This window comes from Cebus imitator, unplaced genomic scaffold, assembly GCF_001604975.1.
Source record: "Cebus imitator isolate Cc_AM_T3 unplaced genomic scaffold, Cebus_imitator-1.0 Scaffold1, whole genome shotgun sequence".
Lineage (NCBI taxonomy): Eukaryota > Metazoa > Chordata > Mammalia > Primates > Cebidae > Cebus > Cebus imitator.
The window spans coordinates 12,195,659-12,220,366 of record NW_016107316.1 but is presented as its reverse complement, the minus strand read 5'-3'; the positions used below and the strand labels follow the sequence as shown (position 1 = coordinate 12,220,366).

General features: G+C 52.9%; 1 protein-coding gene across 2 annotated transcripts in view; it reads left to right on the top strand.

Moving 5' to 3' along the window:
- Window positions 1-11,140: 11,140 nt before the first annotated feature.
- Window positions 11,141-24,708, top strand: part of HS1BP3 (HCLS1 binding protein 3) — a 34,793-nt gene continuing 21,225 nt past the window's right edge. The window contains exons 1-4 of one of the 2 annotated variants that reach the window (XM_017526502.2): window positions 11,141-11,255; window positions 17,243-17,408; window positions 21,347-21,554; window positions 23,770-23,986. In XM_017526502.2, the coding sequence (XP_017381991.1) occupies window positions 11,224-11,255; window positions 17,243-17,408; window positions 21,347-21,554; window positions 23,770-23,986 (623 nt within the window). In that variant the 5' untranslated portion in view covers window positions 11,141-11,223. Of the gene's footprint in view, window positions 11,256-13,725; window positions 13,879-17,242; window positions 17,409-21,346; window positions 21,555-23,769; window positions 23,987-24,708 lie in introns of those variants that run through there. The other variant, XM_037737622.1, reaches the window with a different exon arrangement.

Sequence of the window (24,708 nt, the reverse complement as noted above, 5' to 3'; positions counted from 1 at the left end):
ATTGATGACAGCAGTCTGCAGAGCCATCTACCTTCTCTGCGTCTCGTGATGCTAGCTTCCTTTCAGTTCAGAGATCTGCTGCAAATATCTCCCACAGAAAAACCTGGACAGCGAAGTGGGAAGATTCCAGCGGGCTCTGGCTGAGCCCTGTAGGATGTCCAGGGCTGGGCTTCCTGAAGCTCGAGGAATTTCCCACGCTCAACCGGTAATACCCGGCCCCAGGTTACTCAGAGCAACAGCTCTGGCATCCACACTAGGGTCAGCCGCAGCTCTGGCCCCAGGCCACTGGGCGTGGCCTGTCCCTGTGCCCCAGGCCACCAGGAGGGGGAGGGGAGGCAACAGAGAAGAGGGGAAAAGGGTAGCTTCTTTCCCAGAAACCTTCCAAAGGGGACATCTCAGAGCCCTTGGGTTTGGGACTAATCAGGGCCGGCTGGTGGACACTGCCATCTTCTGGTCACTGATGGTAACAGCCGTGCAGTGTTGAACTTCCTACCTACTGGGATGACAAGGAAGAACCTGGACATTCAAGGAGAAGACTCAGGAACCAGTGCTCTGGGCCTCTGCAGATGGACAAGCTTGCCTGGGGCTGTAAGGTGTCCTGGGAGATGAGGGACAAGAACCATACGCTTCCGCTGACCCAGGAAAAATATGACAGTATAGGATCATGGTAAAGACCTGGCTTCCAATCCACCTTTGCTGTGTTTGAGCTTTGTGACCCTGAATTAATTAATCTCTGTCATCTTCTGTTTCCTGGTCTTTAAACAGGGACAGGGCTGCCTACCTGTAATGGGTGTGCCAAAGAGTAGATGAAATCAAGTAGGCAAAGTCCCTACCCCAGTGCTGGCTCGATAAACAGTGGCATTTCGTGCTATCTGCGTTAAGTCCCAGTTTAACCAGTGGGAAAGCCAGTTCATCCAGCCTGTCCATTCATTCAGGACTCCTGGGTGTGGCCATTGCCTTCATGCTTTTCCCCTCTGTGGACTTGCTCACCATGGATTTCAGTATTCTGAATGTTCTGCAGTTGTGTCTCCAGTAAATTTTCTTGGACACCTTTATGGACACATGAGATTTTTTTCTAAAAAATAAAAAACTACTTTTGGAATAAAAGCTGCCGACTCTTCGTGCAGTAATTTGGAATGCCCAGCCCTCCAGTCTTGCTTAGATAGAGGCCAGGGTTTCTGTTCTAAACACACAGTGATTAGGGAAACCAAATTATCTGCAGCCCGGGAAGACAGGGGCGAACAGGAACAGAGTTGGAGGAAACAGATATGTCCACAGTCTAGGATGTGAGACCTTGCAGCCACCCCCGAGGATGAGAATAAGGAGCAAATGATCCCCCGGCTGCTAAAGCAGAGTGCTGACTGGGAGGATCACAGTGCTGACGGGATCCTGGTGTCTGGGCGTTGGCTCTCTCAGCTCTTCTGGCCCACACAGCAAAGGTGCCTGTGAGATGTGTCTGCAGGAGGCAGTCCCTGAGGCTGCCCTGCAAAGAATGAGGCATCTACAAAACTGGGGACGTGTCCCTCGGCTGTGACACCCTATGCGCCCTCCCACCCTTACTTCCTAGGTAGCGGATCCATGCTAAATAATGTGTTAATTTAGGGCAACTAAAACAGCCCAGGTAGGTTCTGTCCTCCCGGACTTCATTCCCTGCTTGAATGAGGAGCTACAGGACTCTAACCAAAACACTTATTCTCATTGCTGGGGACACAAATCTGGAAGTTAGTAAAAACATTGTGTAACAGAATCAACACCCAAAAGTCATTAGCAAATCACTGCAAAATTACAAGAATGAGCTAGTACTTTTTTTCCTCTCTAAAGCTTGCAAAACTGAAAAAGGTAAAACCCGTTATTGGTGAAAAGATGGGCAAATGGGCATGTCTACATATACCTTTGGCAGGAATGTAAGTTCCTAGATATTTTTCAAGAACATGGGTTGTGAAGTACAGGCTATCTAAATTAAAAAAAAAAGAGAGAGATATTTTTCAAGAACAATTAGCATCAACATTTTAAAGAAAGAAATGCATTGATTCAGCACTTTTACTTGTAGAAATTTGGTTTCATTTATAGCTATACTTGCACACGTGAATATAAATAAAGGATTTTTAAAATTGAGATAATAATGAAAAGCGGAATAGATGATATTTAATCTAGTAAGGACAAAACTATGATCCACCCTCACAGTGAATTACTGTTCCCACATTGTGAGACTGAGTTAGAGCCACATGCATGGCTTGGAAAGATGCCACGATATATTACACTGAAATACAGGGTGGGCAGAGTACAGAGATGGGGCCAAGGGCAGATTCTAAGTCATTCACACCAAAGCCAAAGCCACACGGATGGACATGTATCTCGCTGCCTGTCACTGCCCTGCCACCCAAGCCTTCAAATCTCCTTGGGAATCTCTCTTTCTGCTTTTACTCACATTTTACATTGTAAAACAATAAATCCTCCTTGGAGATCTTCCTTATCAGATATCAAAATAAACTGGCTGGGCACACCTGTAATCTCAGCACTTTGGGAGGCCGAGGCGGGCAGATCACGAGGTCAGGAGTTTGAGACCAGCGTGGCCAACGTGGTGAAACCCCCTCTCTACTAAAAATACAAAAATTAGCTGGGTATGGTGGCATGTAACTGTAATCCCAGCTACTTGGGAGGCTGAGGCAGGAGAATCACTTGAACCTGGAAGGTGGAGGTTACAGTGAGCCAAGATTGCGCCATTGCACTCCAGCCTAGGCAACAAGAGCGAAACTCCATGTCAGAAAAATAAATAGATAAATAAGCAAATAGACAAAATAAACTAATTCTCATATGGCACTGGAAGGAGGATTGGCAGATCATGAGAACAGAATAGAATCCAGAAGCAAATAACAATATTCTGGTTGAAATATGTAGAAAAATACCAACAATTCCGGAGAGGGAAAAGGGTGAATTGTTCAATAAAAGTTACCAGTAAATGATACTAGATGTTTGATTAAGTATTTAGAGTGGGAAATGGACTTTTGTAACATAAGCCAAAATTAATTCCTAGCGAATAAAAGATTTATTATAGAAAATGAAACTATTATAAGCATATTTGGAGAAAATCTGTAAGTGTTTATACAGTCTGGGTAAGGGATACTTTTCTAAGTATGATTTCATTGTAGAAACCAGGAAGAATTATGTCCATAGTTGAAACTTCATAAAAATCTTAAAACATGCTTGTAAGAAAATTCTTAAAACAGAATTGACCTTAATCAAATAATCAAACTTAACGTCACTCATCATGGGGAAACTGGCACCAAGTGCCCTTGGAAGTGATTCCCCAGTGTGGCACTCCTGCGAAAGATTCATCCGCACCTAACTGTGAGAAACGATTAGACAAATCCAAATGGAGGCATATTCTGAACCACTGACCTAAACCTCTCAAAGGTGTCAGTGTCATGAAAGATGGAAAAGCCCATCTTAGAACAAAGGAGACATAAAGGATGTGATAATTAAACACGATGCAGGATTTTCAGTTAGAGTTTTCACTGGGGATGGGACGTAGGGATGGGAAGGTATGGGGAGCAGTTGTTAGTAAAGATATTGTCTGGACAAGTGGAGAAATTGGAACATGGATTGCATATTAAAGTGTTGTATCAATGTCAATTTTCCTAAGCATGATCATTGCATTGTGGTTATGGAGGTGACACGGTTAGGTTTTGTGTCCCCACCCAAATCTCATCTTGAATTGTAATCTTTATAATTGCCACGTGTCAAGGGAGAGACCAGGTGGAGGTAACTGAATCATGAGGCAGTTTCCCCCATGCTGTTCTCGTCATAGTGACTTCTCATGAGATCTGATGGTTTTGTAGGGGGCTCTTCCCCCTTCTCTCTGCACTTCTCCCTCCTGCTGCCTTATAAAGAAGGTACCTGCTTCCCTTTCACCTTCTGCCATGATTGTAAGTTTCCTGAGACCTCCCCAGCCATGCTGAACTGTGAGTCAATTAAACCTCTTTCCTTTATAGATTACTTAGTCTCTGGTGTGTCTTTATAACAGTGTGAAAACGGCCTAATATGGTAGAAGAATGCTCTCATTCTCAGGAGGTACATGCTGAAGTATTCAGAATGAAGAGTCATGATACCTACAATGAATTCTTAAATGTTTCAAGGAAAAAACACAGAAACAAAGAGAGAGGGTAAAACAAAGGTGGCAGAATGTTCACAGTTGTGCAGGGCACCTGCGGTGCTCAGCGCAGCTGCCCTCTGGGGCTGAGGTTTTGTAAGGAGCTCTTCCCCCTTCTCTCTGCACTTCTCCCTCCTGCTGCCTTATAAAGAAGGTGCCTGCTTCCCTTTCACCTTCTGCCATGACTGTAAGTTTCCTTAGGCCTCCCCAGCCATACTGAACTGTGAGTCAGTGAAACCTCTGGGGTGCTCTGAAACTAAGTGCCTACTCTGCAGCTGCTGAGAAAGCTGGCAGCCTGCAGCCCTGCTTGCCCTCTCTGAAGACAGGCTAGCTGAAGGGCGGTGTAGCACCCAAGGTCAGGTAGCCAACATCCAGTGACTGGTCGAGGTGGAGTATAAAAGCCCCACCCCCAACTCCTCCCAATCCAAGACAACCTGGCAGGGCCATCCCAGCTCCAGAGCTCCCCCTGTGAAGAGCTAGGGTCTCTGCCATTGCAACAAGCACTTTCCGTCCAGGTAATGCCTAAAAATCTTCCTGCCCATCACCAGTCTCCATCTGAGCCAGAATCCCACCTGTGAGACTAGGTGAAGCGTTCACAGATGTGATCATGAACACTTCAACATTTCTGTGCCTTTGAAACATTCTCAAAATAAAAATTTGGGAGAAAAAGTAGCTAAAAGACAAACAGGACACCATTTATCACACAGGGTTAGTATCTTTAGTGTACAAAGCATTCTTACAAATCAACAAGAAAAAGACAAATGGAGCAATTTTTTTTCTCAGGTGCAAAGGAGATAAACAGGACAGTCACAAAGAAAAGACCAGCAATCAGGTAAAAGATGCTCAACCTCACCTGTGATCAGATAAATATGCTTAAACAAGAAAGAGCATTTCTGTTTCTGACACTTGAAAGGATGTAAGAAAATGAATGAGGGCTGGCGAGGTTGGGGGAAGACATGCCTCGTTCAGCTTACCTGATCACAGTTTAGGAGAGTGCAGATATAAACCCATCTAATGCATTATGTCTCTGTGCTCCCGAGTTCTGGGACTTTCTACGGTATCCAGACAAAATAGCTGGATTTGCTGTGCCTCAGGCAAAGATTCCTGAGGATCCCTAGGGCCTGTGCTTCCAGTCAGTCCAAGCTTCCTGATTCCTGTTGACAAGCCACTTCCAGGACTGCAGTGCTCTGTGTGCTAGAGGCCATTTCCCCGAGACCTGGGTGCAGAGTGGGCCTTGAAACTTTGAGGTGGGGCCTCCTGGACAGAGCAGAGCAGGACTCAGGGGAACCACTAAATGCTGCCTACCAAGGTCTGCAGCCTTTGCCCACCCATCCTGGGCCTCCTCCAGGCAGCTGGGCCCTGTGCTTCCTCAACAAGCACAACCACCTCCCAGAGCTCGGGAGGTGCAGGCAGACAATGCCTACGGAATTTCCTTATAATGCAAAGCCATGAAGCTCTGTCTCTCCTTTCTCCCAGTCTTCCAGTCTCTGCTGTTCCACAATACCAGTGCACACTGAGACTCATGAAACAAGTTGCCCAAACAAGTTAGCACTTTTCTCGCAAGCCTTCTTCTTGGTGATCTGGCCTAAACACCAACCAGCACTTCAAAGATCATCCGTCCTGCATGGTACTCCTCCACGCACCGCGGTTCCATCACAGGCTCGGAGCTCCAGGACCGGATAAGTCGATTATTCTACATCTGCACATGGTATTCTAAGGAGCATTTAAAATTAAGATTTTGGAGGTAATTTTACATGGCAAGGTATTTACAGGATGGTAAATGAAAAAGCAAGTTACAAAATAGTATATCCATTCAGATTCTGTATTATTTAAAAGAAGAGACTGATGTATATAGTCATAGAAAAAATGTCAGGAGAGAAGGAACAAAAAATTAGTGCAATTGTCATATCTGGTATAGAATAAGAGGCGATTTTAATTTTTTTTATTTTATTATCCCTAGTTTTCAGATTTTCTACCACGCACATGAATTATTTCTATAGAACTCTTTCTAAATATTGTCTGCTTGCCCCCTCTGCTTCAGAATCCAGCTTCTGGAAGAGAGGGCCCCACCCCCTTCTCCCCGTCCCACCTCCTGTCCCCTCCTCTGCTCACTGGGACCCTGCTCTCCTCGAGGTCAGAGAAGACTTCTCTCTGACAAAGATTCTCTTCTTGACCAAACCAAGGTTCAAGCACCTGAAGCTTCTCTTAGACCTAGGCATGCACTTCCTTGTAAAATCCAGTTTTAGGAAGAACCCAGCTAAGTCAGGTTACCAACAGCCTCCCACCCTGCCTGTGTGATCACCCTCGATATCTAACTGGGTTCCTCCTCCTCTACCACCCCTGGCTCATCTTCAGCAAGAATGCTGTTAGGTCGGCACAGCCAGAGTCCCCCATATCCTTTTCGGAATGTTCCAGCCGCCGCTCCCACTCTGTTCCTTGGCTATAAATTCCCACTTTCCCATGCTACATCTGGAATTTAGCCCAGTTCTATATTGAGGTCTCTTACCCCTATTGCAGCAGTCCCAGATAAAATCTGCTTTTACCACTTTAATTACTGTTCAGTTCTGTTTTTTTTTTTTTTTTCTTTGAATCCTCCTTATCTTCCTGGACATTCAGCAGTGTTTGGCATTGCTGAACACACCCCAGTTTCTTCCTGAAATATTCTTTTCCCTTTATTCTGTGAGCCCACTCCCTCCCTCTTCAGGATAAGACATGAGCTCCTTTGCATAGCACACAAGGCCCTCTATGCCACGGGAACACAGGCTCCTCCCGGCCTCTGCTGCCTCCTCCCCCACAATCCCTCCACATGTTCTTCTCACCAGCTCCTCAAATATGCTCTGGTTCTATTAAGACATGTGAGGCTAAGCACGGTGGCTCATGCCTGTAATCCCAGCACTTTGGGAGGCCAAGGCGGGAAGATTGTTTGGGCCCAGGAGTTCAAGGCCAGTCTAGGCAACATAGGGAAACCCCATCTCTACAAAAAACACAAAAATTAGCTGGACATGGTGGCACACGCCTGTGGTCCAAGCTACTTGGGAGGCTGAGGTGGGAGGATCACCTGAGCCCAAGGAGGTTGAGGCTGCAGTGAGCCATGATCGTGCCACTGCGACAGAGTGACACCCTGTCTCAAAAAAAAACGAAAAAAGAAAAAGAGACACTGCCTTTGAGTGTGCTGCCTAGTACAAACTTCACCTCTTCTCCTCCTCCTCCTCAATCATCCCTGCATCTCCGATAGAGTGGCTTTTTTTGTCAGGTGTTATGTAAGTACTTTACAACTATACCAACAAGAAATCCACTGCAGAAAGCCCACTTAGAGTGGGTTAGACGTTTGTGCAGGGAGAACTTTGCAGAAAAAAGCCCAGGGTTGGTGCACAAGTTCATATGCCATCAGCTCTCCAGGCTCGTTCCTCCCTAGCGTGGTAGGCCTCAAACTCATGTCTGTGCCTCCTGCTCGCATGATGGCTGTTGTGTCTCCAGCACTGTATCCCCTCTCCAGGTAGAAGACAAGGAAGGGAGGGGCAAAGAGTTTTCTCCTAGCAAGAGAAATCCTCCACATGGACTTATGTAGATATGGTCAGAGTTCTGTCACATGGCCCCTTCTCACTGAAAGGGGACGTATGTGTTTTACTTCTCCAGCCTCTATGGTAATGAAAACCAGGAAAAAGGGGGTTGTGAATGGCTTCTGGTTAGCTCCATACATTTCATCTTGTTTCAGTCTCATTTTACCACGTAATTCAAAGCGATGTTGTGATTTAAAGCTTTCTGTTATGTCCATTTCACTAGTGAGAAAATCAAGTCTCAAAAAGATAAAACCTACTTTTTACCACCCAGGTCTGCCACCATCTCCCCCATCACCTCCTGGTAGAACTCTTTGTATGCCCAACCCCAGGCTGAGTTAGTTATGTGTCCTCCTCCCTGCACCCATAGCACCCTAGGCGTGCAAGCTTGTTAAAATCTCCAACTGTCCTAGAGTGGTCTGTGAGCCCCTGTACTGGTCTATGAGCCCCACAGGATAAGGCTCTGCAGCCCCTAGGCCTGGGGAGGTAACAGACCTGGAGATGTGCCCATGAGTGTTTGCTGAGTGACAAGCAAGATGGTGGCCCTGCTCCATGTAGAGGTGCCCAGACCCTGGAGCTCTAATGTGGAGTATCACATCAGGGGACAGAGACTAATTAGAAGGTCCCTGAAGACCCGCGCTACCATGGGAAATGCTGGTGCGGGGCAAGGCCAGAGCTCAGAGCGCCCCCTGCAGGCTACGGGTGTCTCTCACTGACCCCAGTGTCCTGAGGCCCAGCGAATGTTCCTCCTAGGGAAGTGGGAAAAAGAGAAATAGAAAATCGTTTGCAAGTGGTTTGTGTTACTTCAGCATCAGCCACGGAAGGGCTCCTTGAATCAAACAGGAAGCAGAAAATATCAGATTTAGATCCCACATTCCATGCATTGTATACAATTACGCGCTGGGGCCATAGAGGGTCACGTGGGACCCACAGAGACAGAAAATGGGATTGCTGTCGGGAATGGGGTCGTTCTTAAGAAATCAGTTGCACTCTTGACAGGTGGGCTGAGTGTTCCTGAGGTGCACGCTTAGCAACTCCAGGGGCACGGGTGAGGCCCTGTCATTTGCTTATGAGGCATTGGTGACAGACATGCTACCAGCTCCACAATGATAGGGAGTCCCCTTCTCTGCAGCCCCCCATGTCTCTGTATAGTAGACCCTCCTCGATGGGCTCACCCCAACTCTCAGGCTCAGCAGCCTCCTTTCCACCAGGACTCCGACACCAGTCTCCAGCCCAGGTCTCCTTCCTGGGGCCCAGGGCCATGGATCCAATCGCATCAATGTACCCAGGCCCTCAAACACTACCTGTCCAAAACAGAACCCATCATCCCATCAAAAATTATGCTCCGTCTCCAGGTGCCCTACCACAGAGAATGATACCAATGTCCAGCCACTCACAAGAGCAAACCAGAACAGCATCTTAACTCCTCCTGCCCATACCCACTGGATTTCCGAGTCTTGACTAAGTCCTCCTAAGGCCCTCACACCTGTTCCCTCTTCTCCACCTGCGTGGCCATCACCGAGTTCATGGCACCATTGTGTGCTGTCTGGATTGTTCTGTAGTCCTGCTCATCTTCACATCTTCGGCATCACATGCTCTGAACCCCTGTCCCCGGCCTAGCTGGCCCGGCCACTCCTATGCCCCTGACCCTCAGATGCTGCCATGTTGGCCTCAGGATCAGGCAAAGCCCTGGCCTCGGTGCACCAGGCTGTCCACATCCTGGATCCTGCTGGCCTCGTCCCCCTGTTCCCTGGTGCTCCTATCGTGTCTCTAGGGCTTTGCACGTGACATTCCTGCTACTCTAGTTCATCCATATTTCTTCAGGTTTTACCTTAGACTTCAGTTCCCTTAAAAAGCCTTTCCTGACTCCCACCCACTCCCCACGTATAAAGGCAAAGAAATCCATTGAAGGCAGCTAAAGTGTCTTATTCACTGTGTTTCTGTCTGTTGGATAAATGTGAGTGCAATGGTGACTTCTCGACTGCCTGGCACTACACTCAGACTCCTGGAATGCTGAATCCTATATTGTTTTCTGTCCAGACCCTGAACTCCCTTTCTCTAAAGTGGGGCATGTCAACTTCAACAAAACACAGAGGACAATTTGCAGCCATGAACACTGCCCTGCAGAAGAACAGGAGGATGAGCAGCAGAGCAGACAGGGGTTCCCCCATAATCCCAGCTCTTCAAGTTCAGCCTCGGAACTTTCATTCATTGTCCTACTTCATTCATGATTGCTCCTCTTGCCTATAAATACACTTGAAACAAATAACAAGGCATAGGAATGTCCGTATTTATTCAAAAAATACATCGGGGAAACTCATTTTGCAAAATCTTTTACTGTAGGATTTCTTCACTAAAATCTGTGAATACAGGTAGATATTACTGGTGATGCTGCTGGCAGTGGTTGGTAGGCTCAGGAAACATGGCTGACATTGCCCTGCCATGAATTCTGGTTTGGTTAATCCCAGCTTCTGTTGCTTTCTGTCACTGGGGCTCTAGGTGAGAGAGTAACAGAATAGGGCAGCAGTTTGCACCTTCTTCTGGTCCGTCCCGTTTGCAACTCAGCTTTTCTTTCCCTGGGCTATGTTGGCAGGTGATATGATCTTTTTGTTTCTCACCCCAGAGAGAGGTGAATCTAAACTGAGAGGGTCTGTTAGGGTCTGCATGTCTGTATGTTCCTCTTCAGAGGGGAGCTGGCTCCTGGACCCCACTGCCCTGCTCCAGCCGAGGACCCAAGTGCAGCCACCCCCAGGCAGGCCTGGCCCCAGAAGGCCTCCACCCAGCGCTCTGTCAAGCAGCAGGGGTGGCTCTCTGAAGATCCTCTGTCGGGAGAGCACCCGCCAGTTACGGAGCGGGCGGGCAGCAGGAAGGAAAGAGGAAAGCCAGCTGGAGGCAGCAAACTCAACGGCGCACCTTGAGAGCAGGAGGCTGGGGCTGCGGCGTGGCGTTCACTGTGCAGCTTCAAGACCCCGCGAGGCCTGGACAGAGCTCCAACTTAGTATTTGTTGACTGATCGGATGAATGAACTGGCCGTGGGGGAGAGGGGGAGTGGCTTTGTAATGGAACAGGCTGCGGAAACGGCAGAGTCCCCTCCCTCTAGCGGCTAAACCTTAGCGCAACACAGGCACACCGATTAAGGTTCACCGCGTGCCAGGGCCAGGCTGGGCTTCTTATTGGTAGTTGCAGCGGGCGCGGCTCGGCCCGGGGACTCCGGGAGAGCAGAGCAGAGCAGGCCGACCGCGAGCCAGCGGGGCCCGCCCCCGGCGCGCTCCCGCCCCGGCGCGCTCCCGCCCCGGCGCGCTCCCGCCCCGGCGCGCTCCCGCCCCGGCGCGCTCCCGGGCCACAGGCGCGCTCCCGGGCCACAGGCGCGCTCCGGGCCACAGGCGCGAACTGCGCGGCGCGGCCGCCAGGGGGCGGGCCAGGGCGGCGGGAGGAGGGGCGGGGACGCGGAGACGCTGACAACGCCGGGTCCCGTGACTGTGCGCCCCGCCCGGAGCCGCCGCTGCCGCCGCCGTCATGCAGTCCCCGGCGGTGCTCGTCACCTCCAGGTGAGCCCGACCCCCGCGCCTCATGCGGCGCAGCTCGTAGTCCGGGGCGCCTGGGCGGAGGAGCAGGCGGAGGCGGCCGCCTCCCAGGCCCGGGACCCGGGGCGGGTCTCCCCAGCGCCCTCGGTGGCTTGTCCCGGCTGGGCCCCCTGCACCGCCCTGCAGAAGAGGTGGCGCTCCCGATTTACAGATGAGAAAACCGAGGCCCTCTAGAGGGTAGAGAACTCGCCAAGGACAGCGGGAGGCCTGGGACTGACTGGTTCCGTCAGGCGGGGACAGTGGGCACTCTGCTCTCCTTGCCTATCGCCTTGGGTTCTCTTTTGGGCCCGAAGATACAGTTCTCCATCCTTTCAGCGCTCCCTGCGTCCCAAGCCCGGTACTGGGCACTGAGGACTGGGGAGAATCCGACAGGCCTGCCCTGCAGGGGGCTGCGATGGGGAGGGGGTGATGCCAGCAGCCGACAGTAAGCTCAGGTGCCATGGGAACACAGTGCAGGGCAGGAACCCGGCTTTTGGGAGGATGAGTTTGATGAGAGACCAGGGAGAGGTGGCCGCTGCTCCACAGGTAGCTCGGAAGAGTTACAGCAAAGGCCTCGGAGGAGTCCAGGCGGAGGGTGCAGAGTGGGTCCGCCTGATCCGGCCCTGGAGGACCCAGCCCAAGATGGATCCTGGCAAGGCTGGGAGGGATGTGCTTTTACTTCTTCCCCCTTTTGAAACGCTGTAAAGTGACTTACTTCAAGTATTTTAATACTCTCCACCCTTGCTCCCCCTACACAAAGTCTTAGGCTAAGGTGCCACTTTATTACATAAATGAACGTGTTACCTAGCCAACTGTAGATCTAACAGTTGTAATCAGGGGTTCCCTGTGACTTCAGGGCCAGAAAGATATGATTCTTTTTGTAAACCCTGATATCAGAGCCTGCTTGGTCTTGCGTGATCAATTACGCTTGTATCTTCATGGGCAGAAGAGGTTTCCCCACTCCCACTTACATCCCCTCCTCCTGCCGAGCCTCATTTTCCTTCTGTGAATTGGAGGTCCGAGATTGGCAGGCATGAGCAGCGTCGGTAGTATATGCCCCTCAGTCACGTGCAGATGGTTGGGGTGTGATTTTGGTGCTGGGTGCTTGGGAAGGGGTGGGTGGCTTCGCTCCCTGCCCACCTGCCCAGCCTGGATGTGGCGTGTTAACAGCCGTGGGGTTGTTGGCAGTGGTAAGACCGCATGAGTCATGCTCATTTCTTACTGAGGGCACCAGCACACCTAAGGATCTTGCCTACAGGGTGAGTCCAAACACCTTAGCCCAGCAGCAAGGCTGGCCCTTCCCAGTCGCGCCCCAGCTCCTCTTTCCAGCCTGGCCTCTTCCCGCCTGTCATTGCCACGGGCACTCAGGCTTGAATTCAGCCAGCAGGTGTTTATTGAGAGCTTTCTCTGTACCGGGTACTGGTCCAGGTTCTAGAAGATAGTGCTGAGCTTTAATGGGGACACACGCACAGCAGGCAAATTTATAATGTGTCAGGGCTGATAAATGCTAGGAAGGAAAGAACAGTAGGGGCAATAGAGTGGTCGGCGGGGTGCATGCTGTTTTCTGTGGTGTGGTCAAGGGTCGTCTTTCTGATGGAGTGGCCCCTGGGCAGACCCTGACGCACTCCCTGAGGGAGAGAGCCATGAAAAAGCCATCTTGGAAACGTGTGTTCTTGGAAGACAGGACAGCAGGAGCCAGGGTCCTGAGGCTGGTAGGGCTGGAGTGGAGGGAGTGGGGTCGGCGGGGAGCGGGGGAGAGCGTTAGGTGATGCGGTGAAGGGGTAAGCTTGGGAGTCAGGGATGATCAGGAAAGGCCTCGAAGGCTGTGGAGGGGCCATCAGATTTATTTCAAGTGCAATAAGACCCAGCTTCTGGTTTATAGAGATCCTTTGGCCACTGTGTTGCGCATAGGAGCGGTGGCTGAGCAAAGCATGCTGGACAGGCTTGTAGGACTCCCGGTAGAGCCGATGGTGGCTTGGCCCTGGGTGATGGCGGCCGAGAGGGCGAGAAATGTTTTGGTTGCGGATATATTTTGAAGATTGAGCTTTCAGCTTTGCTGATGCTTGGATATAGGATGTGAGAACAAGAAAGAGAAGTCAAGACTAACTGCAAGTCTCTCAGTCTAAGATGCTAGAAGAATGAGGCTGCCGTTTAGCAGGCTTGGGGCGAGGTGGGAGCAGCATTCATGTAGACAGGTGAGTTTTGAGAAGCTCACTGACAGCCCAGTGGGGGTGGCAGGCAGGCAGCTGGAAGGAGAGGATGTGAGCGGAGAGGGGGCTAAAGATGGTTCTTGGGGAGCCATTGTCCTGCACGTGGTATTTAGAGCCTGGAGCCTGGATGAGAAGGGGTGCAGTGAGACGGAGAAGGTCTAAGGGCGGTGCTCTGGGTGCCATCAAGGGGAACCATCCAAAGCAGTTCCTCTCCTTCTGCTTGAGCAAGAGTGGCTGGGGAAGGCAGAGAAGAACTAAGAGGGAGAGGGGTGCCCCAGCCACCAGTGAAGGCAGAGCTTGAAGGAGGGGAGTGGCTGACTGTGCCTACTGCTGCTGACAGGTCACACCAGTGGAGACGTGAGGACTCACCTTTGGATTTAACAACACAGAGGCCACAGGTGACCTGGATGGGGCAGTTGCTTGCATGAAGAGGACTAAAGTCTGGCTGGAATGAGTTCGAGATCAAATAGGAGGGGAACCCGTGAATAGGTGGCCCTCTGGTGAGGAGTTCTGCTGGAAAGGGCAGGAGGGAAACAGAGCGAGGGGAATGTCAGGTCAAAGCACAGCTTTTGTTACATGAGCGGTCAGAGTGTGGTTACATGCTAGTGAGCACGGGCCGGTAAGGAAGGAAGTTGGATGCGGTCTCCCTGAGTACGTGGGAGGGGCTTGGAGCCGCTGTCCTGGTGGAGGGGTTGGTGTTAGGAGCAGCCGGTCAGTTTGTCTACAGTCCCAGGAGAGGGCAGTTATCAGGGAGCAGCCGCAGGCTGATGGGCAGATGTGACTGTGAAGCCCAGGACACTCTCCACTGGTCTCCAGCAGTACACAACAGTGTCTGCATCACCTGGGAACTTACGAGAGATGCGGACTCTCAGGCCCACCCCCGGCCTGCAGAACCAGAATCTGCATATTCACAAAGATCCCCAGGGTGTCGCCTGCACACTCCAGTTGGAGAAGCTTGGTCTAGGGCACAGGTGTGGGCCAAATCCTGCCCACCACACCCCCCTTTGCGTATGTATTCTCCGTAGCAGCTGCAGCAGAGACTAGATACCCTGCGCAGCCTGAAATAGTTGCTATCTGGCCCTGTATGGAAAAAGATTTCCTAGGGGCTCAGAGAAGTGGGAGGATGACTGGAGTAGCCCAAGTGCCTCAGACTTGCTGGAGGGCTCGCCAAGAAAACAAGATGGCCGGCCACCCCAGGCCTGAACATGACTTTCCTACTAGTTCCCAGGCGATGCTGATCCTGATCCAGGGACCACTCTTTGAGAACCACACAGCTAGGGCAAGGTAGGGTTGCCAAACCTGGTGCAGTGTGGTGCGGTGCCTTCGAGTCTGCAGCCGTGAATTTCAGTGGGACGCAGGCTGCATGTGTGCACCGTGTCCCCAGTCACACTGAGCCACCTGGGCACAGGGTGGAGGAAGCAGAGAACTGGAGGAGTGGACTTTGATCAGGCCAGCTCAGCCCTGGGTGAGGAGTCAGGGGAGCTGGGGCCTGAGGCAGAGGGATTCCAGCAATGGAATGGGACTCTGGGGTTATGGATTGTGGGTCTAGCGTGGTCAGAGAACCGTTGGATGTGGGGTGCTGTGAGGGAGCTGGATCGTGGGAGGTGCTCATCTGGGTCTGCTCCATCCCCTTCCCACCCTGAGAGGACCTCCCCCCGTCTCCGGCACCTCCCCTCTTGTCACTTTCACCCACCTGTGCCTCGTTTTCATCACAATCCCAAAGAAATTATGCCTGGCTTCTTTCTCATGCCTCCCCCATAAGAGGCTACCTGGGCTCTGGAGCGGCTGCCTGGGATTGAACGCAGCCCCACCTCATGCCGGTGAGACCTGGGCAGGCACTTTCCCTGTAGGGTCTATTTTCCTGTCTTTTAAGTGGGTCTGAGTAGCGGAGTTGCTTCTCAAGACTTCTAGGAGGTGGAAGTGACTTTGCACAGGTGCAGTCCCCAGAGCCCAGCACGTCTCCCTTCAGCATCCAGTCTCTGCACTGGTGACAGTGACACTGTGGGCGACACCAGGCCACGAGTGCACACCACGTGAACTCGGTGCCATTGGCTCCTGGTGAGAGAGGACTGGCTGTGTGTGTCCACCTCCCAGCGCCCATTCGCCCTGGCTGTGCGTGTCCACCTCCCAGCGCCCATTCGCCCTGGCTGTGCGTGTCCACCTCCCGGCGCCCATTCGCCCTGGCTGTGCGTGTCCACCTCCCGGCGCCCATTCGCCCTGGCTGTGCGTGTCCACCTCCCGGCGCCCATTCGCCCTGGCTGTGTGTGTCCACCTCCTGGCGCCCATTCGCCCTGGCTGTGTGTGTCCACCTCCCGGCACCTATTCGCCCTGGCTGCACTTTTCAGCAGCGGAAGGCAGGTTGCCTGGGCTGCCTTACACCACGGGAGGATATTCCTTGTGCGTACAGCGTGTGCAGTCATTGCCTATCACACACGGCAAGGACGCTCGTCACTGTAGGCCTTACCATTTGGTGACAGCAGCACTGTGCTGGTGACAGCGTGGCCTAGCGTTGGATGTGAGGGGTCTGTGTGGGAGAGGCATGGGGCATGGAGATTTGATGGATTGGGGTATAATTCCAAAGAGGGAGGGGCCTTGCCCAGGCACAGGTGAAGCTCCAGAAGCCCCTCCTGTGTTTTCAAGGTCCTGCCCGGTACCCAGGAGGTCACACCTCGATGGTCAGAGCTGGTCAGAGGGTGCCCAGCCTGTCCTGCCAGAGGCGTTTGTGTGAGGGACGTTAGTCTGCACAGGTCTGAGTCTCACCTTATGTAGGGTGAGGGATGTTTTTAATGACTTTTTCTACTTCACGGAAAATGTCTCATCACTTCATTGCTCGCCATACAGTTCAGTATATTAGAATCATATTTTAAAAGTCTCCAAGAGCAGCGATGTTTTGCTGAGGCATCCTCTCTGCACCTCAAGGGGCAGTATTGACTGCCCAGATGAGGGACAGGCCGGTCAGTGCCTCTGTGGGCCACGGGGGGTCACAAGGGCCCTGCCTCCATTGCCCATCTGTGTCCCCACCAAGGGGCCTATAGCAGCCCTCCTGCCTTTTATTTTTGAGACGGAGTCTCGCTCTGTCATCAGGCTGAAGTACAGTGGCACAATCTTGGCACACTGCAACCTCCACCTCCCGGGTTCAAGTGATTCTCCTGCCTCAGCCTCCCAAGTAGCTGGAACTACAGGCTCCTGCCATCACACCCAGCTAATATTTGTATTTTTAGTAGAGACAGGGTTTCACCATGTTGGCCAGGATGGTCTCGATCTCTTGACTTCATGATCCGCCCACCTCGGCCTCCCAAAGTGCTGGCATTACCGGCGTGAGCCACTGCGCCCGGCCCCTCCTGCCCTTTAGTTAGCCACAGAGAGCTTCATCTCTCCAGGTGGGATCAATCCCATGCTGTCCCTGCAGCCCCAGGCACCTTCCTTGGTCTGATAGAGCCCCTGGGATGCTGCTCCCATTCACTCTGCACAGAGTTTGTATCGATCCCTTTCAACAAGCCCCTCCTTCCCTGTTTTCTTGCAGGGAGCAGATCTTTGTCCCTGAGCAACCCAAAGGCAGGACCAGGTCTGAGGCCAGGGAAGCCATGCTAATGAGGGGCTGGTGTGGCGTGATGGGTGGCCTGGAGCAGTGACCACTGAGAACGGCCAGCAGAGTCGCCTGGCACCCAGGCCCTCCAGGCACCCAGAGGCCCTGCCTGCACTTTGCTCGGGGAGCCTGCTGCCTTGACCCTGAACCCCACCTGCCTTCTTTTCCTCTGGCAGGCGACTTCAGAATGCCCACACTGGCCTCGACCTGACTGTGCCCCAGCACCAGGAGGTGCGGGGCAAGATGATGTCCGGACACGTGGAGTACCAGATCCTGGTGGTGACCCGCCTGGCTGCCTTCAAGTCAGCCAAGCACAGGCCCGAGGATGTCGTCCAGTTCTTGGTGAGCCAGAGGCTCCGGCCAGGATGCCGCAAGCGTGCCCACCAGGGTTCAAGTAGCATCCAGAGCAGGTGCTTCTCTGTCTGTTGCTTGCTCAGGGCCTGGAGTGCCAGACAGTGCTAGACAGAAGGGACACAGAGTGAATCAGATGCTCTCAGTCCGTGGAGAGGCAGATCTGTAGAGAGACAGATACAGATGGGGGCAGGAGCATATGGGGGCTCTGGGGGAATAGAGAAGGGACACCTAACTCACCCTGGGGAAACTTCTTGAAAGAGCTGGTGGCTGAGCTGTGTTTTGAGGGGCGGGTGGGGCTCAGCAGGAGAGGCGAGAAGGGTGTCCTGGGTGGACGACACAGCCTGAGCAAAGGCACAGAGGCTAGAAACAGGACATTGAGTGGGGAACTCTGCGTGGTTGAGTGTGGTCCTGGGAGGAAGTGGGGAAGATGAAGGTGAGTGACAGGCAGGACCCAGATTGTGGAGAGCATGCGGGATCCTGGACCTCTCCTGCAGCCAAGGAGAATTTTAAGCAGGGGCGCGACATGGGCCTTTTTACCTTTAGCCAGCCAGTCTGCTGGGAGCATGGAGTTGGATTGAAAGGAACAAAACAGGTCTCAGGGAGCCCAGATACATGGCCAATATGGTTATTCCCAAAGCAAGGGCTTGGAGCAGGCCAGTAGCAGTTGGTATGGAAGGGAAAGGGAGAGTTGAAAATGTTTACGGAGTCACATGCACTGCATTTGCTGACTGTTTCCACCAACTGAAATAAACAATCTGATGGAGGAGCAGATGCAGGGGGCATGTGGCATGTGAAGGGTCCACCTGTGGATGGATATACGAGGCTGGAGCTTGGGACAGGCTCAGGCCTGAGATGCAGGCTTGGGAGGCGTCAACTTGTAAGTGATATAAAAAACCTGGGAGTGGATGAAGTTGCCTAGAGAGCAGATGTGGAAGGCAGAGAGAAGGGCAAGGAGGAAATCCTGAGGACGTCAGGGGTTCAGGGACTCTTGGGGATAAGGAGGGATCTGCAGTTGAGACAGAAAAGTGAACTGGGTGTCTGTGGAGTCACAGGAGCGAAGGGAGGAGAGAGTTTCAAGAGGGTTGAGATCACACACTCATTGGCTTTTTATTTACCATTTGGCCACTTGTGAAAAGAACCTGGAGCTGGGGACCAAGAGACGTAGGTACAGGATTGTTAGGACAAAGATGAAATGAACTAGACCCTGCAGTACAGCAGGGAGTGACACAGGCTGGCTGGGGGTCTCCTGGCAGCCAAGATAAAAAGGAAAATGATGAGTTGCATCTTCCTGGTGACCTGTTGAAAGAGACACCGCATGTTGAGAGAAATTTATGGCACAAAATCTTTCTTTTTTTTAAGAGATGGGATCTCACTCTGTTACCCAGACTGGAGTGTAGTGGCGTGATCATAGCTCACTGCAGCCTGGATCTCCTGAGCTCCAGCCATCCTCCTGCCTCAGCCTCCTAAGTGGCTAGGACTACAGGCACACACCACCATGCCCAGCTTTTTGGTTTTTAATCTTTTCATAGACATAGTATCTTGTTATGTTGTCGAGGCTGGTCTCAAACGCCTGTCCTGCCTAAACCTCCCAAAGTGCTGGGACTACAGGCATGAACCCCACGTCCAGCCACACAATTTTAAGGGACATCCAACAATGTCATGGGAAGCGTCTAGAATAGCAATCAATGCCGTTTTTCATTTGATTGCTCCTGTGGCCGACTTTTGGCAAGAAGCAAGGTGTGCTGTCAGGGGTGCTTTGGGGCCTGCACTGCTTTGAGACTGGCTTTGCTCTGCAGGGCGCTTTGCAGTGCCTGGTAACCTGACTTGACCTTGGATGGAGCACAGTGTACCCCCATTTTCAGGGCAAGAGCAGAAGAGGAGAGTATTTGCGTTTGATGCTGCTGGGCATGAAGGAGGGAGCATTCTGGGAAACTCGGGCTTCAGCCTAGTCCACTTGGTCCTGTATAGGGGCCGGCCTCACGTGCGAGGTGTACGTGAGGGTGTTTGAACACCTCCGTACATCACGCTAGTGCCACTTTTCCTAGTCAATGACGCCCACTCCATGTGGAGTGTGCGCGTGTGCAGGGGCTCGTCAGACATTCGAAAGTACCTGCAAGGGCAAAGAACTCCTCTACTCCCCATGGGACCTCAGGATGTAGCCCAAAGTCACATGCCCCAAGCCTGAAGTCTCTTTGATGTTTCATGATTTAACTCAGAGAATTAATGAGCATTGTGTATCTGCTTAAAAGGGCATATGTGTTTAATATAAACATGTACTGATTAGCTGACCGTGGAGTGGACGCAGCCCCCAGGCAGGGGCGCCGCAGTGGAGGTTGTGCGGGATCCTGGCTGTGCTAGCTGTGTAGACGCCCACAGGCTTACGTTACACGGCTGTCTGCCCTGTGCTCAGCAGTGCCTGGCACACAGGGCACTGATAAATGTGAGTTCTCAATCTCAAGCTTCCTCTGCTCAGGGCCTCTTCCTTGGCCTCCTCTTATTGCTGGCGCAGGTGCCCACCCGAGCAGCCCTGATGGACGTGAGCTCTGAGTGGGATGGGAACCAAGGGCTACAGCTCCAGGGTAGTCACGCTGCCAATGCCCTGGAGATGGAGGCTTCCAGGTTTGCTGGGTCTGTGGGCTGAGACTCAGTGGAGCAGTTGGGCCAGCAGGGGGCGCCAGGCTCCCACCGTGGCCTGCTCTGCCTGTGTTGTAGCCTGTGTTAGCAATCCCTCTACGAAGGGATTCGTTGCCTTTCCCTGAGGGCTGTTCTTGGGAAAGTCTGGAGCCAGGCTTTTGTGCTGACAACTGCAAGCAGCAGCTCCTTGTCCCAGAAGACTTCCCACTGGAGGGTTCTGATACGGCCCCAGCTGCCCCCTGGTATCTAGACCCTTTGCAGGCGGGGGATTCTGGGTGGTGTTGCTGGAGCCAAGGGTGTGTGCTCCAGACGCACCCTGTGCCAAGGGATCTCCCCGAGCCACAGGGCATCAGACCCCCACAGCCGCTGCACGCCAGCACTCCAGTGGCACACGGCAGGCACAGCCTGGCCTGGGAGCATAAGAGTGAGTGACCCACACTTCAGTTGGGGGAAACAGGCCCAGTCTATGGGAAAGCACAGAGGAGGTAGGAGTGAGGGTAGATGGCTGGCTGTTGGTGTGTGCATACAGCAGGTGACTTCTCTGCGCACCCATATGGGGTGTCCCTGTACAGAGTAAACACGCAGCAAGAGCTCTGTGAGTGAAGGAGGGAAGCCTTCGCTGCCTAGGAGCTATGGGGAGAGGCTGAGGAGGCGGGAGTCAGTCGCTGGCCCCATGGGAAGCTGAGTGCTGCCCTCTCTGAGTCAGATGGTGCTCAAGGCCACCTTCTGATGACAGCAGGAGTCTTGGCCTGCTTCACCCCTGTGCTTGTATGCAGAGAGGTCCTGGCTGACGCACGGCAGAGAGCCAGCCTTAGAAATATCTGCCTCCACTGCTTGTATGGGCTGGCCCGCTGAAGGCTGCACTGGTTCACAGGAGAATGAGGTCGGTGCTAAGGACAGGTGATTCACGGTGTTGCAGGAAAATGACCTGCCAGCTGGTGAGATCACCCTCCTGATACGCAGAAAGCCAGAATGAAGGCAGTGGCCACCGTCAGCTGCAGGCTGGGCAGGGGTGCCTGTATGGAGTCTTTTTACCTGGACCTGTGACAGTGCCCAGAATGGCACCATACTGCGTGTTTCCTTTGGGCCACTAGCCGTTTTTAGTGAATCTCCTATCGGCCAGGAGTGTTGAGGACTAGAGCCTGAGGCTGGGGACAGGCGGAGGGGCAGCAGACGGCCTTGCCTGACACACTTCCTATGGCCGCCGGGCCTCGGGGACCCCTGGTCGGGGTGAGAAAGGAGCACTTCCTGCCACTCTTCACTCGGGAAACCACATGCTCCTCTCATTCCAGGTCTCCAAAAAATACAGCGAGATTGAGGAGTTTTACCAGAAACTGAGCAGCCGTTACGCAGCAGCCAGCCTCCCCCCGCTCCCCAGGAAGGTCCTATTTGTTGGGGAGTCTGACATCCGGGAGAGGAGAGCCGTGTTCAATGAGATCCTGCGCTGTGTCTCCAAGGATGCCGAGTTGGCAGGCAGCCCAGAGCTGCGAGAGTTCTTAGGTACCCAAGGCTCTGCCCAACGTCCCTCAGGTCTCCCCGCTGCCCTGGCCCCGTAGGAGCGTGTGCACAGTGCCTCCGCAGCCTGGAAGCTTCAGCCAGGCTTGTGTGGCAGGTGGCCTCACTGACATCCTTGGCTGGATAGTGGGCAGAAGGAGACTTGCCCTTGAGGGACTGACGTCTGGGTGTCAGGTAGGGGCTCACACAGCGGGCATTCTCCCTTGTGTGACCCCATCCATGGCCTTCTTGGCCGACTCCATTCCTAGAGCTTCTCTGACACCCCCCCCCACACACACACACATACAATGCCTGACACACACCCCACACACCCCTCTACCTCCTGCCAACCAGCCCTGGGGGCCTGCAGTGTCCCGGGAAAGCTGTGTTTTCATAGCCAGGCTGGTTTCCTGCCCCTGGGGACTTGTGCTTCTCACCTGTGCCCCCACGGAGAGGGTCATGGGGACAGCTCCAGGCTGAGGAATTGATCCAGCACCACCACCCCCTGTGGTGGAGATAGCAAGCCCCTCCCATGGGTGTCCCCGCCCTCTTCCTGACTCAGTTTTCTCATCTGTAAAGGCCATTATGAGAATTTACCCAGCTAACACGCGCAAAGTGCTTGGGAAAGAGACAGCCACACAGTAAATGGTGGTTACAGCCCTGTCAACCCAGAAGCGACGTGGGGCAGGCCCTGCGCTCACACAGATGCCCCCAGGGCCTCTCACCCCTGACTTCTCCCCTCTTTACATCCGTCTGCTTTACTCTTTCCCAGCTACCGTGGATCTCCTAGTTCCACAAAACAGAAAGGAAGTTTTCAAAAGAAAGTTGACCATAAATAAAACAAATTTTAAAAACTGAAAGGTGGGGAAGGGAAGCAAAACTGGTGAATGCACAGGCCTCGGACTGGACAAGCTGCACAGCCCAGCCGTCCTGTGGCCACATCTGTGCCCCTCGCACGGGTCTGTGTTCTCTTCTGCCCTTGTTTGTTCCAAGGCCACAACCCTTCCTTCCGTGCCTGTCTCTGGGGCTGGGTAGACTGTGCCAGGAGGTTCCAGCTCAGCCACAGCTGGAAGAGACGCTGAGGATGTCCCAGCCCCTCTCTTGTGGAGAGGCAACATAGAAACGCAAGCTGCTCTTTGCCTCACTTTGCTCATTTGCAAGATGGATGTACAGTTGGGATCTCTCATAGGGCTTTTGCGATATATAAATGTAGATGCTTATGACATGAAATTGAAGGTTTGGGAGATTTTGAATGGCTTTTTCACATTTGTCCGAGTAAAATAACAGAACATCACACGACACAATGCCATCATTAGCACTCAGTGCAGTATGCCAGACACTCTCTAAGTTCTTTACAAAGTCATTTTTTAAAAAATGTCAGTGGTTTTAAAGATAAACTATCCAGTAGCCACTTGGATAGAGATGAACAAATAGTCTGAGCCCGCGCTTCTCAAACTATCTCTGGGGGAGGGCCAGCTCTTTTATTCCCAGCCTGTTACAGATGGATACTTTCACAAATACAAAATCGCACACTCAGACATTGTGATGATGCCAGCCTGCTATGGAAGTTTCTGGATGCTTGCTCTCCCTTTCTGTACTTACCTCATTGTGGTCACACAAGGGGCATTCTCTATCTGCAGACCACACTTTGAGAAGCATTGATCTAAGCCAGTTTGTAGTGGAGTGATCACTGTTTGTTCTGGAATCTTCCACATGCTAACCCTGCATACCCATCCAGTCCATAGTTCAGGTGCCCAGACTCTCAGAGCAGGTCTTTGTCTGCAGAGCTCCTTGCCGTGCCCTTGACCATAAACGGTCCTGGCAGCCACTGGTTCTTTTTGAATCACCCTGTGCCCTGGCTGGTTTATCCCACTGCCCACCCAGGAGGAGGGTGCAGCCATCCCTGCAGGCACACAGGCTCTGGGCCTTGGGTTCAGGAACCGCTGCCTCTGTCCACTCTGAAGCCCCTACTTGTGACCCCTCCACTCCAGGCTTCCCTGGTACCCGTCAGCCCTTGGTGGGGCTACAGCAGGCACTTGGCTGCCCCCAAAACAGAGGTCACCTCCCATCCACCCAGACTTGCCATCCTGCTCGGGGCCTCCCAGGAGGCTGCAGGGAGCCCCTGGCCTCTGATCCTGGCATGGGAGGATGCAGTGTGGCAAGGTGCTTCCCCCACATTGGGGTGGTTACCAAGTCCCTTCTTTTCTGTATTCCTCCACAGGGACCAGGTCCCCAGGGGCTGCCGGGCTCACCAGCAGAGATTCCTCTGTCCTGGATGGCACAGACAGCCGGACAGGGATTGATGAAGAGGCTTTTGACTTTTTTGAGCAGCAAGACCAGGTGGCGAATGAGGGCCTGCCCATCCAGGGCCTGAAGGACGAGGATGCTGAGGAGTCCTTGGAAGAGGAGGAGGCGCTGGACCCTCTGGGCATTATGCGGTTGGTCTCACGTTGTCGAAAGGGCCCCTTTGGTGTATTCCAGACTGTCTGGAGATGACAGCCCCCTTTCCTGAAATCTGAGAAAAGCCCTGAGCATCCCAGGTCACCCCCCTTGCAGGAGTCTAGGCCACGAGGCCCTGGCCTGGTATGCTTGGGGGAACTAGCTCTCTGCATGTCCTTGGTGGTATCCGTGTCTCTGGGGCTGGGCTTAGATATTGCCCCCCTTCCCAGGTCACAGGGTGTCCCCTGCCTGTGGCTCTGCACTGAGGCTTGGCAGAGGCCCCCGTGACAGCTCAGTCGTGCAGGCTGCTGACCTGTACAGCTAGTGCAGGAGGCCCGGGTGCTCCTTCCAGCCTCGGGACTCACAGAGGTGGCTGCGGCTCTCTGAGCCTGCGTCGTCTGCATAGCAGGAGCATTCGCCTTGGCCCTGCCTCCAGACAGGGCTGTTCACCAGCCATACACTTCTGGCCATTTACTTCTTTTCTTTGGTTTTCCTTGGTGAAAATGGACTCATGGTGGTACCAACCTCTTAGCGCTCCCGTGAAGATGAACTGAGTTATGTAAATTTAGCAGTCGGCTCTCATCACGGCCTCGTCTTTCAGTGGAATCAGACCAGGCCACGGTGCTGTTCTCCCCACTGTCTGCCACAACGAGTGTCTCTTCGCTGTTAACGAAGTCCTTGGGCGCTAGATGAGTGAGTCTTCTCTGCCCCAGAAATAAGA